Below are 14,155 nucleotides of genomic sequence, written 5' to 3'. Positions count from 1 at the left end.
TACCTGCATATATAGCAAAAAAAATGTAAGTAAAGCATTATAATTTATTACAAACTTCAATGAATCATACAATTTTATTATGCATAAAATAAATATCACAATATAGGTAAACTAAATGGCGCATTTTTATTGTTGTACGTTACACTATTACTACAACATAATATTATTATACATACAGGGTTATTTGCAAGTAGACCTGATCCTTTCAGGAGGTGATAGAGGAAGGCATTTCCAGTCGATTATACCCTATAATGCATTATACGAAACTTAACCATTTCTAAGATATTTAATATTTTTTGAGTATTTGCCAAAATTTCATGTTTAAAACCGATAATAAAAAAACTAGCCATATTTCAATACTTTTTTTGTTTGTTCAGCATTAGTAACATCTTAATAAACTAATTAAAATAATCAAATATGCATTATTCGACTTAAATTAGACACAATACCTCAAAATAGATAATCATTTTTTTTTAAATATTTAAAACCTAAAAACAAATAAGTTAAATTAAAAAAGAATTTCATATTACAATTTTTTGTGCACTTTAGCTTAAAAACATTGTCAACTTATAAGCTTTCAAATGAGACATTTCAATATCAAATCGATTTAGGTATCACCAAGATATGGCCAAAACAATCAGAGAAGGCGGAGAAAACTCAACAGGGGGTCCATACTAAAGTGAACAGGACTGAAAACCATCACACTTTTTACCTTTAAATTGCGCTAATGTTGTTAGTTTTTCTGTTGAATTTTGTCCGCCTTCTCTGATTGTTTTGGCGATATCTTGGTGATACCTAAATCGATTTGATATTGAAATATCTCATTTGAAAGCTTATAAGTTGACAATGTTTTTAAGCTAAAGTGCACAAAAAATTGTAATATGAAATTCTTTTTTAATTTAACTTATTTGTTTTTAGTATTAAATATTTTAAAAAAATGTTTATCTATTTTGAGGTATTGTGTCTAATTTAAGTCGAATAATGCACATTTGATTATTTTAATAAGTTTATTAAAATGTTACTAATTAAAAAAAAACAAAAAAAGTATTGAAATATGGCTAGTTTTTTTTTATTTTCGGTTTTAAACATGAAATTTCGGCAAAAATTCAAAAAATCTTTAAATATTAAATATGTTAGAAATGGTTAAGTTTCGGATAATGCATTATAGGGTATAATCGACTGGAAATGCCTTCTTCTTTCACCTCCTAAAAGGATCAGGTCTACTTACCTATAACCCTGTATAATATAAGCAATCTTATCTACAAAAGTATATATTTTTTTCTTAATTCTAAGACCGTTAAGGCACATAAAGTTTGTTTGCTTTCAGCAGTTCGTGTTTTGTAGTTTCATAAAACTTTAGTCTAGTTTTTTAATTAAATTGGCACTTGAGTACACCTACACATACTTTATAATTATGGTATTAAAAGTTAATAGATTTTATAATAAGATAAATCTTCCGTAAAATTTTAATTTAACTCGTCTTTGACTTTGCTAATTATAATCATCGTCATCAGATAATATTCGTTCACTTACTAATAATACCTAAAAATGCATTACATGATAAAAAAATATAGGTAGGTATTTAACTGTATAAATAGTTATGGTTATTCAAGATAAGAAATGAGACCTAATTTATATTAGTATTGAATGACACTGTAGATTTATACATATTATTCATTACAATTAGTATTTCCACTTCATAATAATCTGGTACAGTTTTAGTGTTTCTTTAATAGCCATATCCGAAGAGTACAAGCAAGAAGACTTTGTACTCTTGCACTCTCATTCGAATGGATAAACAAAATTCATAATGAATACGTTTTTACAAATCAGTTGTCATTACATTAGTCAATAGACGAACTCGGTGTGCATTGCAGTTTTTGCAAAGAATATGGTCATCTAGTGGATAACAGCCCCGCCCTTCTGCTTCTGAAGATAAGCGAAGGCCGCAGTCCTCACATCGATAACAGCGAACATGGAAACTTCTGTCCAAGGCTACAACGCGTACAGTTTCCTCTTCTCCATCCTCAGGCATTATTGGTAGTTCACAAACACAGCAACGGGGTGCAAACTTTTTATGAAAATCTTCAATACAATGGTTTTGATTCATGGCATCAACAGTAAATGGTATACCATCAAGACTTTTTCCACACATCACACAAGTAAAGCAGGCAGGGTGGTACGGCTTCCCAGTAGCTCTTAATATTCTATCTAATATCGGCATTTCACACACAGAGCACTTCTCAAGTGTCTCATAGTAATCGGTTTCGCAGTATGGTTGGCCCTCAACAGCATAAAATGGTTTCCCTTGTAAATTTGAATTGCAGTGATAGCAACAAAAACAAGTCACGTGGTATAAATTTCCCATTGCAGTACATCCTTCTTTCTCTGCTTTTACTCTTTCATTACATCTTATACACATTCCAAATACACCTAAATCTTGGCTGTCTGAAATCGACTTTACTAGGAGATTGGTCAGAGCGTCCACTTCTTCCTCCTTGGGCAGAGTCTTATTGTTGTGAATTTGGTGCGAATCCACGGTCTGGGCTGAGATTGCACTCTGCGGACGTGGATTTATTGGCTCGTACAATGATTCATATGTCGAACCCTGAGAAGAACCGTAGACTGGGTATTCATTCTGATATATGGGTGGGTAATTGGTTCTTTCTTGGTTATAGCTCAAATTCGCTGTGGCACGGGCTAATTCACTGTAGTTTGAACTAACGGGCGATGGTGGTGGCAAATAATCATCTTGTGCTTCTTTAGCATTATATTGGTTTGGCATAGCATTTAACGGCGGAGGAGGTGGTGGCGGCGGCAATTCGTCATCATTTTTGTTGTTGAATGATGCTACATTACTGTAAGTAGGTATATGGTTGGTACTGTGAGTATTTTGTGGATGCGGTGGTAATGGTCGAGATGTTTGTATTGATGGCGCATTAATGCTGACATTGGCATATTTTTTTTCAATCGGCCAGGCATAACTTGGTAATGCATTGCTATATGCTGGACTATTGCTACAGCTGGCTGGTGAAATCCTTGTTGAATAAGATGGACCTCTCAAATTACTTACAATAGAACTGTGTGGTACTTGGGGTTGTGCCTTTTTCTTTGGAGGTACCGCTGGTGGGATTTTTGGTGTCCTGGCGAATGATTCTATATTCAAGTCTTCTTCCAGGTTCAGATTACTAAATCCTTTTTCTAATGAGTCATTTTTGTTGTTCTTTAAAGACATTTTACAGGTTTCTCACGTTGGATTTCTTATTTGGAATAAATATAAACTTTATTCAATGCAATCACTGTAAATGGCGTACAAAGTTTATTAAAAGTTTCCTCTGACGTGACAAAAAATAAAGTAAATAACTTTAAGTTGACTCATCTCATTACATTTTAGAAAGAATGAAATGGAAACTTTTAATTTTTTTAAAAATCTTCCAAGAATGCATAGTGCTGCCACCAACAAAAATAAAAAACTATTTTTGTTGTTATATTTAGGTAGGTATGTGGTATTAATTTAATTTAATTCTGAGCAAGGTATTAATTTTATAACAGCTACAATGTGGCATGGCTATTTTCATTATGTTTAATGGACTGACCTTTATGAAATGAACATTCTTATATTCGTTCATTCAGTAATATGATTACTTTTTTTAACATAATCGATTCCAATAATATATCGATTCTTTTGATACTAAAACAAGAAACTCGTTTCAAACTTAACTTCACAGAGTACTTTTTATTTTATAGAGCGTATGCTAGTGTCAACAAGTTGAAGTGTGTACTTTTTTCTCTATGGTGTGTGCGTGTGTTTTGTTTAGTTCGAATGGATTTTATCACGATTTTATTTACAAAATCTTTCTAAATTGCCGAGTCTCACAGTATTTGATTAATTAATAGGACAAAATAAATAGGAATGGCCATGCAGTGTCAACTGTGGATGGGCAGTGTAAGTAATACCAGACAAGACAAGAATATTTTGATGGAAATCTTAACCGATGAAAATTACTTTCATCACGATCTATCTATTTGCAGTTGGAGCCCAACATGACTGAAAGTTTTATAATGGCTGCATTCCATCGAATGGGGCAGCGTCCATTAGCTGTGAAGGTGATGAGAAACAAATTCACTGGTGAACCTGCTGGTTATGCTTTCATTCATTTTCAGGTTAGTACCTATTTTAAAAGATACCTTGTATCCTTACATGTTAGATTTGACGGTATAGTCGCAATCGTTTTTATACCGATAAAGTGTAAGTTATCGCATAAGTACTTACATTTTTTTCTTGTTAAACTCACTTAAATGTCTGAAATTACAGACAGATGAAGAGTCAGTGGACACAATGCACAAGTTGAATGGGAAGCCGATACCTGGTACATTTCCCGTGGTGCGATTCCGCTTGAACACAGCATCTCGGGAGGCTCGGACCAATATGCAGACCGAGAGAGAGTTCTCAGTGTGGGTCGGTGATCTTAGCCCCGATGTAGATGACTATTCTCTGTACCGAGTATTTGCTTCCAAGTACTCATCTATCAAAACTGCTAAAGGTGTGTGTATTTTACTTATTGCAAAAACTGAAATTTATATTGCTTAAAATGTGTAAAAAATATTTTAAATGATTAGGGTACCTACTTACAAAGAAGCTGTGCAGTCAGTGTGGACATTAATTCATGAATTACAATATAATAATTATTAATAACATAATTATAATATCATTTCAGTTATCCTTGACAATGCGGGCTACACAAAGGGCTATGGATTTGTCAGATTTGGCAATGAGGAGGAGCAGCGGAATGCTCTATATGCCATGAATGGCTACACGGGGTTGGGAACAAAACCGTTGAAGATTTGCACAGCTGTTCCAAAACCTAAAGGTCTCCCAACTAATCAGCCGAATGGGGCAGGAGGCTCTGCAAACAATCCTTCATATGCTGCGGGCACGGTATGTTTTTATTTACCACATTATATATGATACTGTTTCAAGGATTTAAATTGCTGTTTGAAATAAAAAAATCAGCAATGTGAATGCTTAAAATTTTCATAGTTATGCTAATGCTACTGTCAATGTTGTATTACGTTTAGGATTAAGCTTGAAAGTTAGTTCATTTGCTCCTAAATTGGCTATATCATTCAGTGGCTTTGCCTTCATTATTCAATCAAAATCATAGTTCACAATAACACTAACATATTTAATTAGCAGTTTTCGAGTAATGTCTTTAGAAAGACACCTAAGTAATTCAAAATCATTTACAAAAACCAACATGGAGTGACATCATTATGCTGTGCAGTTATAGCAGTAGCTACAAAACAGGTGTGTGTAGCTTGCTAGCCGAGAGTGGGTGGAGCAATGAAAGATATTGACTTTTAGTTATCGTTATAGGAGTACAACCAATATTATGATCCATCAGCCTATTGGCAGAATTACTCAGCGTGGTCTGGCTACTATGGGCAGGGTGATCAGTCGGCGGCGGCGGCGCCGGCGGCCGAGCCCGCGCCCGCCGCGGCGGTCAAAACTCAGAGCGACGAGTTGGTCCTTGTCGGTATGTAACTGCGTTCCGAAAACACTAAATTCTTATTTTGTACTGTCTTCTCAATAGATAAGGAAGATTTGATGAAAGGTCCAGAAGTCAGGTAAAATTTATGACAGTCATGAATTTAGTGTCTCCAGAATGGAACTGCTAAGCACTTTGCATGACCTGTAGCTAACCTTTTTTAACGACTTTGTAAATAGGGGCCCTGAATCTGCACTCTGGTAATACTTTTCATTGGGATATAATTTGGGTAAACTTACATAATATTTTGTTACAGCATGTTATCTCAGTGATTCCAACTTACAACATACTTTTTCCTTAGTATAGTTAAAAACACTATGCACATCTCGTATACGTATGTACCTAATAAGAGACATAATAACATATATGTATAAAGTTTAAATAGATTTTTGTAGTTTAAATCTTCCTGTTTTTTGAATTTCCTACTAATCTTTTATTACAGTAATGTTATTTATTGGTTTCCTAGGTATATTAATATAATTAAGGTATACATCTGACTTTCTACATAAACTTTAGTAAATCTAGTTAATAGTAAAAAAATAATAGTATAGCACGAGCACGTTAAATTGCAATCACACCACAGCAGATTTGGCAACACTTTCTATAATAAAAAAACTACGTATACTTACCTACTTTAAAATGACATGATATACAATCTACATCTATTCTATCTTATTGTACTAACTCATTATTGTATTAACTCAACAGAGCACAAGAGGCCTGTAGACGTGGATCAGCTGAACAAGGAATTCCTGGAGCCGCAGCTGTGCCTGTGGGACGCCCTCGAGGAGTCCCAGTGGTTCCCGCACGACGTCATCGAGGCACATTAGAGGGAAAATTTGAACCCATCAGTTGGTTCACATAGTTAAGTGTAAATTAAGTTAGTTTAAGACCTTTGCAATTATAATACCTGTCTTATCTTATTAGATTCAAGATTTTCATATTTCTACTTAGACCTTATGTTAAAGAGGGGTAATTTTTTAAAGCAGATGGTATTTAATATTTTTGGTGAAATGCAGAGAGTCTGTTTGTAAGTTCGATTAAATCCTATGCATCATTTTTAATTTGAAATGATTTATAGTTTTCTCTCTACTCCGATGCCGTACCGTAAGTTTAAAGGTTTTTGGCCGTAGCTATTACGAATAATTTGAAACAAAATAAAAAAAATGTATGACATCTTGAATTTGATACACCCATATCGGTAACGTTGTAACTGAAAAATGCATAACTGTTTATTATAAAGCTGTTCTTTTGTAGCCTCACACTCGTGTTTGTTTAGGTATTAAGAACATACGAGTCTATAGTTACTGTAAATTTTTTAATTATAATTTATCGTGACCTGTAAAGGCTGTAAATAAATATCTTAAATAATAATACTATTATTTGTTTTATTCAGTATTTTTTAAAATTAATTTATGCTAGGAAAATAAGGGGGGCAACTAACCTGGCAGGAACCGCTATCCGGCTGGGCAAATGCGTCGATTAGATTTTTTTGGAAACTGCGTAGAGCTAGGCAGGCCAGGCTACGCTAGGCTAGTCTTTCTAGTTGCTAAATAGTAATCGCGTGTCAATGAACGAGGTCGAGGGTAGGTCGTTTATGTTGGCAGATGACATAGCTAATGTTCATCTATCTTCTGTTGCCTTTAGGATAGGATAGGTAGGATGGAGTTACAGACAGACAGATAGAGAAAAGAAACTCATTTAAGTACGTATGTACATAAATAAGTTGAATTTGAATGAATTAAATAGAGAAAATTAGGAGTCTTGAATAAAAAACTTTATTGCATTATGAATTCTTAAAGCACATAATTACATGATTGATTACATTTCTTGAACAATTCCTATCAATACAATACCTACAGCAAGTAGTTACATAAAAACCAAATAACAATAACAAATTATCCGTTCTTTACAAAAAACCCACAGAATCACTCAAGCATAAAACAATAAACAGAAAAAAGTATCGTGAATATCGCGGTTTGGATATTTTGATGTTTCAGTACCGTGAAGTCGGTCTAAACCATTAGTTTATTATTTCTATGGTCTAAACCGATGCACGCCACCTAGGAACCTGCATGCGGAGTGCCTATTAACGATTGTCAAGTAATTGTAAAACTCTACGTCAAATAAACGATTTCAATTTCAGAGTGCGAGTTTATACTCCGATTGAGTACTGGCGCTCTGGCGGGTAAACGCGAATTTGTATGGCGCGGGAGAGTCGCCCCCTAGTGATCAGCGGACGATGTTTGACTGTCTGATGAATGTTGATGATTTTTCAAATAACATAATTACTTAGTAGTATCATTGCCGCATCTAAGTCACATTCAGATCTCATAACAATATATCTAAATTTAATGGAAGATCGTACATCTAACTACCTAAGTAAACAATCTGTGTATTCAATTCTCATTATTTAATAGCTTTTACTAACAATTCTTAGCTATAACTTTTTTATGTTATATCTAAACTATTTGGCTTTACAACGGTTTGTAGAATAGTCCTTAACTAAGGCGGTTCTCACACTGCCTGTTGCGAGAACTGTATGTATCATGAACGCATTTCAAATAAAAACGCGCATTCACGCAACATACAGTGCAGTAATGCACTATACAATTTAATTTAATCAAAATATCCTTCCACCCTAAGTTTGTCCTGAAAAAATCGCTTTAAGCGATAAGACCGCCATTTTTGTACATATTTGTTAGTATTTAAGTTTTGTAAGTTTCTTTTATGTGTTTGTGTACAAATAAAGAATATTCTATCCATCTATCTATATTCTATACAGTAATGCCTGGCAGCGTGAGAACCGCCTCAATAAAAAAAAGAGTAAAAAAAACACACAAGTAATTAATACCTAACTATATAAACCTAGCAACAATATTTGATAACCAGTCGAATAAATATTTTAAAACTGAGTCCAATGTCTATACCCAAGTATGCAAAAGACAGCTGCTTGGTAGCAAAATGGCGGATACTCGGCCAAGGCATCGGGTAATCTCATAACTTAAACAATCGAAAATAAATTACTAATCCATCTAAACAACGCTTTTCCACAAACATAAAATTAAAGCACAAGCAAATTACATACACAACACCAATTAGAAGTCTATATCACAACTGCGTGATAGTAAACGAATCGAACCGCTTCCGTTTAGATGGACTTGGATTCATTTGTATAACACTAGATCTACTCTCTTGACTGGTCACACTACCAGGAGAAGTAAATTGTGGGGAATTAGACGAAGCGCTTTTAGGAGTGCCCTTCTTCATATAATTCACTACAGAGTTTAACAACGTTCCGGGCAACGCGACTGGCGTCAAGTGGCCGGCACCATTAGACACGTAAGTTTGGAGCATCTTCTTACTAGGATCTTTCGGGTCGTTCACTGTTAAAACAACTAGGGAACCCTGTTCGATATTCTGTGGAACATTCTGGGCGAGGGCGCTCGGTGTTTTGACAGGTGTCATCGATCTGGCAGGTGTCATTGGTCTGCCAGGTGTCACTTTCGAGATTGACACAACGTCCGGTTGCGTGGGAGTTCTGTTTATGGGGATGGTGTCTTTTAGCTTTGTCAATGTGGCGAAGTTAGTGCCTTGTGGCGGGCGCGGCGAGGCCGGTATAGGCATGTGGGTGGGCGGCGGGGGTTGGGGTTTCTTTCTCGGACTCCTTGGCTTGCCCATGAGCGCTCGCCGGATGATTTCGTCTGCGGTGTTCGCTTCGCGTTGCACTTCTGCGCGCTTGGCATACGTCGACTCTACAGCTTTCGATCCGCGGCCTGTAGGTTCAATATTCATATGGTGAGAAACGATTACTGCCTAGTAGTCTTAAGATGCAATGATGTGAAGAAATAAATATACCCATTTATAATAATAAATGCAATACTCACTATGCTTCACTCCTTCCACTTTAGCAGCTCGCAATCTCGCCTTTTCTAATTTCTTCTGTTCGAGATACATAAGTTTTTCCTTCTCCGCTTTCTCTGCAGCCAATCGGCGCTCTTCGGCGAACTCAGTCTCCAATCGGATGGCGTCCCACTCGATCTGCGATTGGAGGGCTTTGTCCACTTGCGCACCGTTCAGTTTCTCCTCCTTTTTGAACTGGAAAATAGATAATACGGTTGTTTTAATAAACTATAAATAAATAATAAATAAATAAATAATGTACCACACTATGATTGACACTGGGGATCAATAGACACCAGATCTGGCTCACAGATAAAATTCCACCTGTATAGTTGTAGGCTACATGGGGTGACTTGCTAAAAGTAGAATTATAGCTGAAGTAGAAGAATTTGAAGCTCAGGTCACTCTCCCCTACGTCCCGCATACACACAGCCACCACACATAGCACTCACCTTGACTTTAAGATCGCGCCGCGTCCGATCCGGGAACATGTTCTTCATCATAGTGAAGTCAGTCCCGACGGCCGCCAGCGCGCGGTAGAACCGCACAGTCACCGTGTGCGTCCAGTCGGCGGCGCGGCGCGAGCGGCTGTACCTGCCGCGGCCGCCGTTGGCGAACGCGCCCTCGTGGACTATGGACTGGCTGAGCTTGCGGGGCGCATTGAAGCTTATGACACCCTTCATTCTTATATTCGCATATTATATGTAGCCAGGGACAACTATCACTCTACCCCCTCCACTCAACATATAGTGGCATGTGTAGAATAGTATCCTCATCCTCATAAGCTTCTTATACTGTATCTTGACCTTCAGATCTCGCCGTATTCTATCCGGGAACAGGTATTTCATGATTGTTAAATCTGTCCTCACAGCGCTAGCTTTGGAATGCAACCCGTGGTCGCCTATTATATATACCCACGCTTGAGAGTCGCGTCTAAGGAAGGATCGAAGGACCAAACTTAGGATCTGTTTAACATTAGCAGCTAACTCTACCTTGACTTTAAGATCTCGCCGCGTCCGATCCGGGAACATGTTCTTCATCATAGTGAAGTCGGTCCCGACGGCCGCCAGCGCGCGGTAGAACCGCACAGTCTCCGTGTGCGTCCAGTCGGCGGCGCGGCGCGAGCGGCTGTACCTGCCGCGGCCGCCGTTGGCGAACGCGCCCTCGTGGACTATGGACTGGCTGAGCTTGCGGGTGCTCTCTGTTTGTTGGATCACCTGGTGTGGGGAAAGTTTGAGTTAGTTGGTTGTTCTGGCCGATGGGGCGCATGCAAAGAGGGTAACGTATCATCTGTCTTTATAGGAATACGACCGGTGCACACTGGGCACTCAGCGACTAATATAATAACTAAAAGGTCGTCTCCATAGGCGAGAGAATCGCGGCGAGTTGACGTCTCGCGCTTACTCAACCACTCGATAGTATCATCGCTTATAAAAAACAACCGAGCGACTGGAATAGTGTTTCTTACCAACAAACTAAGAAGAAGACGGGCACCATTTTCATATTGAATCCGTAAGGTGTTGCTAAAAGGGTAGGTATACGTTTTTTTCCGAGAATTTTCAAAACTGTAGAACAAAAGTTGTTCACAAATACCCTCTGAGTCATCCCTTTTCGGCTTAGTACTTATACCATTTTTCCAACACCGTGTATATTCACGGTCTACTCACCAAGCTCTGCTCATCCAGCACAATCTCCCCGTTAGGCCCGAGCTTCAGCTGCGGCACGGGCGCGGCGGTCTCCTCCGCCGAGGGCGGGTCGTCTTGTTCCTCCTCCATCTTGGCTTGTTTAGCTGGGGGCTCCTCCTTTGTCTTCTCTTTGACGGTTGTGGTTGTGGGCTCGTCTGGGTCCGGCCTGTTGAGGGTAGCATTATGTTTAGTAGGTATTTTTACTAGCTTTTATCAGCGGGCTTCGCGTTACCTTAAAAAGTTTTTAGCTTATACATGTTTCATATATATACAGCATTCTACAAAACTATCAAAATCTGATCAGTAGTTTTGACGTGAAAGAGTAACTAAACTAAGAAACGTTCACTCATCCATCCATACTATTGTGGGCATGCCTCAGGGAATTCACAGCACTATTGGCCACACTATAACATCTTTTGCGTTTCTAATATTATTAGTAGTTAATATTGTAGGTATACTCACACGATGGGGTTGGTGGTGGGGTTGTAGAAGATGAGGTCGTACATGGTGAGCGACTCCCGCGGCACGGCCTCGCGCCGCTGCTTGCGCCGCAGCGCCAGCATGCGCCGCGACATCTCGTTGCGACGCGACCTGACGAACGGAACAATTATTATAATAATGATCAAAGAAAATACTGGACAGGAGGGTTACCTACTCTCAATAATTATATTGAGGCAAAACAAAAGAACGAAAGCTGTCGTGCAATCGGCGCGGCACGTTTAAAAAAACGAGGTAGGTATGCTGACGAAAAACGAACGCACGAGAGCTGTCGTGCAATCAGCACGTTTATTACAAAAATGTGGAGTTGTGGCTCGTGCCGCAACGATCCAAAACTTAGTTTTTCATCATATAGAGCGACCTCCCTAAAGCCAGGGCAGTGGCTGAGGTCAGGACGATGTGGGGCACTCTTGTAAAGGTTCTCTGTACCACCGGGTTTTCTAGACAAAAACGACAAGGAAAAATGTAGACATTAGATAAGAATAATTATTAAGATAAGACGCCGTTTTGAAAAGGCAGCTTATTACATTCAAGTGGCCATTGGTTGTACTGATAATATGACTAAGTGTTTTTCCATTGCATCCATGCTTGTATTTAGTTAAATTTTAATTGATCATGGAAGTCACTTACTTGGAATGTTTGTCTTTCGTTGACGCTGATGGTGGCTGCGTGTGCGTCGTGACTTGACTGACGGTCGAGCAGACAGAGTCATTCCGCACTCGACTCACCTCCCTGAAAATGGGGATGAAATATAAAATTATACATACAATTCATACTTTAGATTCATTGGAAGATTTTTGATAAAGAATAAAAATGACAAAAGTGCATGTCCATGTGCAATGCATAGACTACTTTTTCTTATGTATCTTGTGACTCACCTCTGACTACCCTTTTCAGGAATTACAGCCAAGAGCATTTGTTATATACCTACCTATGCAATAATAAGTTTGCAATGATTCCAAATTTTGTAGATAGATAGATAGAATATTCTTTATTTGTACACACACACATAAAAGAAACTTACATAACTTAACTTTGTAGTATATCTCATAAAGAGTAAAATTGCATATAGAGCCACAGATTCTGTAACTGTTAGCCATGGGTATATTATGAGTTTTTCCATCCATCCATGTTTACCTTTACAACAACAGCTAACAAGGGGAGCCATGTTTCTTCTTACCTGTTAGGTACTGTGAATTGTGTGGTGTGAGAGTCATGCCTCTGCCTCGGCGGGCCGGGAGTGGTGGAGCCACTGTTCAATAACGCTCTCCGACTTTCATCTTCCGATTCACTGGCACTACCCTGAATGTAAAAAGGAAGTGGTTGTAGATATTTTGTAAAAAATATATTTATTATTATTTTTAAAGTGAGTTTTCTATTTTAGAATAATGAGGAAAACTCACACTATTTACTAGATTAAAACTTAAGGCAATGGCTTACATGTAGGTGTAAAGTCACACTGAAATATTATGAAAAAAATATTGTAAGTTGCAGTAATATACTAACCTGTATACTGTTTCTTCTGAAAGCCAGTCTGGGAGCGGGCCGAAGTTTTGGTCTGACTTTACTCGGTGATGGAAGGGGGACAATAGGGTCAAATAACACCTCTGCATTCTCAGATATGATTTCATTCTTCAGAAAGTCCAAGGGTTTTGGTACACTACTCTTGGACTGCAATGGCACAATGCCATCCAGAACTGTATCCTCTGTAACACTCTCTGGCACACTTGGAGGATTATAATCTGGTATCTTTGATATACAGTCAATGATATCTGTGCTTTCGTTTGTTTTTTCATTTTGAGGCCTTTGTTCTTCAACAAATGTAGTCTTGGTTGTAGCAATGATTTTGGATGCATCCTTAGCTACATTGATTATGATGGGTATTCTAGTTGCAATTTGTGCATTGGTTAAGTTTGATACAATTGCTATTGGCCTCACGTCTGAAGACTGCTTGTTCTGTATTGGGGAAGCCACTATGGGTGTCTCAGGTCTTTTGTAGGACTGTGGAGTCTCTGGGGCCACATCTGACTGCAGTGGGGACTGTACAGACGACCTGCGGCTTTGTTGAGGAGTTTCACAGGGCACTGGCTCAATAACTGCCCTTTTGGGGCTTTCTTTAGGTGTTGTTTGATAAGCAGGGTCATCAGATACATTTTGTTCAGAAACTACATCATTTTGTTCAGTTTTTGTAGGTTCCTGCTTCTCTGCTACCTGTTTAGGTGTCGAGGGTTTATTCTTGGCTGATTCGTTGCTATCATTGTTTTTTCTTCTCGTTGGAAGGGTCACAGCTGGTTTTATTCTAGCCCTTCTCATTTTGAAATCGAAATCGGTACGAACTTACAGCACTCGATTTCACATCAAAGTTTTTATAATAGATATTTTCATCGGCTTCCGTTACTGCACAGTTTATATTCCATTAAAGTATTAATTTTAAAGAATTTTAATTAAAAGGCCACGCGTGAGGCACAAACTCAGCTTCAGTCAGGTTTATTTTGACTTTTAACTTTTTAAGAAATCCTT

The 14,155-nt window shown here is 38.0% G+C and overlaps 3 protein-coding genes across 3 annotated transcripts; 1 reads left to right on the top strand and 2 right to left on the bottom strand.

The window, feature by feature from the left end:
- Positions 1-1,379: 1,379 nt before the first annotated feature.
- On the bottom strand, positions 1,380-3,207 carry LOC105380202 (lipoma-preferred partner). Its single transcript, XM_038105802.2, has 2 exons — positions 3,074-3,207; positions 1,380-2,858 (listed from the first exon to the last, which is right to left on the bottom strand). The coding sequence occupies exon 2, from the start codon at positions 2,783-2,785 to the stop codon at positions 1,823-1,825; it is 963 nt and encodes a 320-aa protein (XP_037961730.2). The 5' UTR covers positions 2,786-2,858; positions 3,074-3,207; the 3' UTR covers positions 1,380-1,822.
- Positions 3,208-3,807: 600 nt separating this feature from the next.
- Positions 3,808-6,725, top strand: LOC105380204 (tRNA selenocysteine 1-associated protein 1). Its single transcript, XM_011549708.3, has 6 exons — positions 3,808-3,946; positions 4,033-4,164; positions 4,316-4,544; positions 4,719-4,939; positions 5,378-5,537; positions 6,258-6,725. Exons 1-6 carry the CDS (start codon positions 3,914-3,916, stop codon positions 6,377-6,379), a joined length of 897 nt encoding a protein of 298 aa, XP_011548010.1. The 5' UTR covers positions 3,808-3,913; the 3' UTR covers positions 6,380-6,725.
- Positions 6,726-7,311: 586 nt separating this feature from the next.
- LOC105380205 lies at positions 7,312-14,133 on the bottom strand. Its single transcript, XM_048627866.1, has 8 exons — positions 13,142-14,133; positions 12,816-12,937; positions 12,266-12,367; positions 11,600-11,728; positions 11,120-11,303; positions 10,445-10,669; positions 9,437-9,647; positions 7,312-9,325 (listed from the first exon to the last, which is right to left on the bottom strand). Exons 1-8 carry the CDS (start codon positions 13,946-13,948, stop codon positions 8,661-8,663), a joined length of 2,445 nt encoding a protein of 814 aa, XP_048483823.1. The 5' UTR covers positions 13,949-14,133; the 3' UTR covers positions 7,312-8,660.
- Between the last annotated feature and the right edge of the window lie 22 nt (positions 14,134-14,155).

This window comes from Plutella xylostella, chromosome 19 (genome assembly GCF_932276165.1).
Source record: "Plutella xylostella chromosome 19, ilPluXylo3.1, whole genome shotgun sequence".
Lineage (NCBI taxonomy): Eukaryota > Metazoa > Arthropoda > Insecta > Lepidoptera > Plutellidae > Plutella > Plutella xylostella.
This window is presented reverse-complemented; position numbering and strand designations above follow the sequence as displayed.

What these genes read in the sequence shown, in the direction of transcription:
- LOC105380202 (XM_038105802.2), bottom strand. Translation starts at nt 2,785, where the DNA reads ATGCCAAACCAATATAATGCTAAAGAAGCACAAGATGATTATTTGCCA.
- LOC105380204 (XM_011549708.3), top strand. Translation starts at nt 3,914, where the DNA reads ATGGCCATGCAGTGTCAACTGTGGATGGGCAGT. An exon ending in ATGCTTTCATTCATTTTCAG is followed by an intron (nt 4,165 to 4,315) that starts GTTAGTACCTAT and finishes CTGAAATTACAG; the next exon opens with ACAGATGAAGAGTCAGTGGA. An exon ending in ATCTATCAAAACTGCTAAAG is followed by an intron (nt 4,545 to 4,718) that starts GTGTGTGTATTT and finishes ATATCATTTCAG; the next exon opens with TTATCCTTGACAATGCGGGC.
- LOC105380205 (XM_048627866.1), bottom strand. Translation starts at nt 13,948, where the DNA reads ATGAGAAGGGCTAGAATAAAACCAGCTGTGACCCTTCCAACGAGAAGA. An exon ending in CAATTCACAGTACCTAACAG is followed by an intron (nt 12,368 to 12,815) that starts GTAAGAAGAAAC and finishes CCCCATTTTCAG; the next exon opens with GGAGGTGAGTCGAGTGCGGA. An exon ending in GGCGAGATCTTAAAGTCAAG is followed by an intron (nt 9,648 to 10,444) that starts GTAGAGTTAGCT and finishes TCTATTTTCCAG; the next exon opens with TTCAAAAAGGAGGAGAAACT.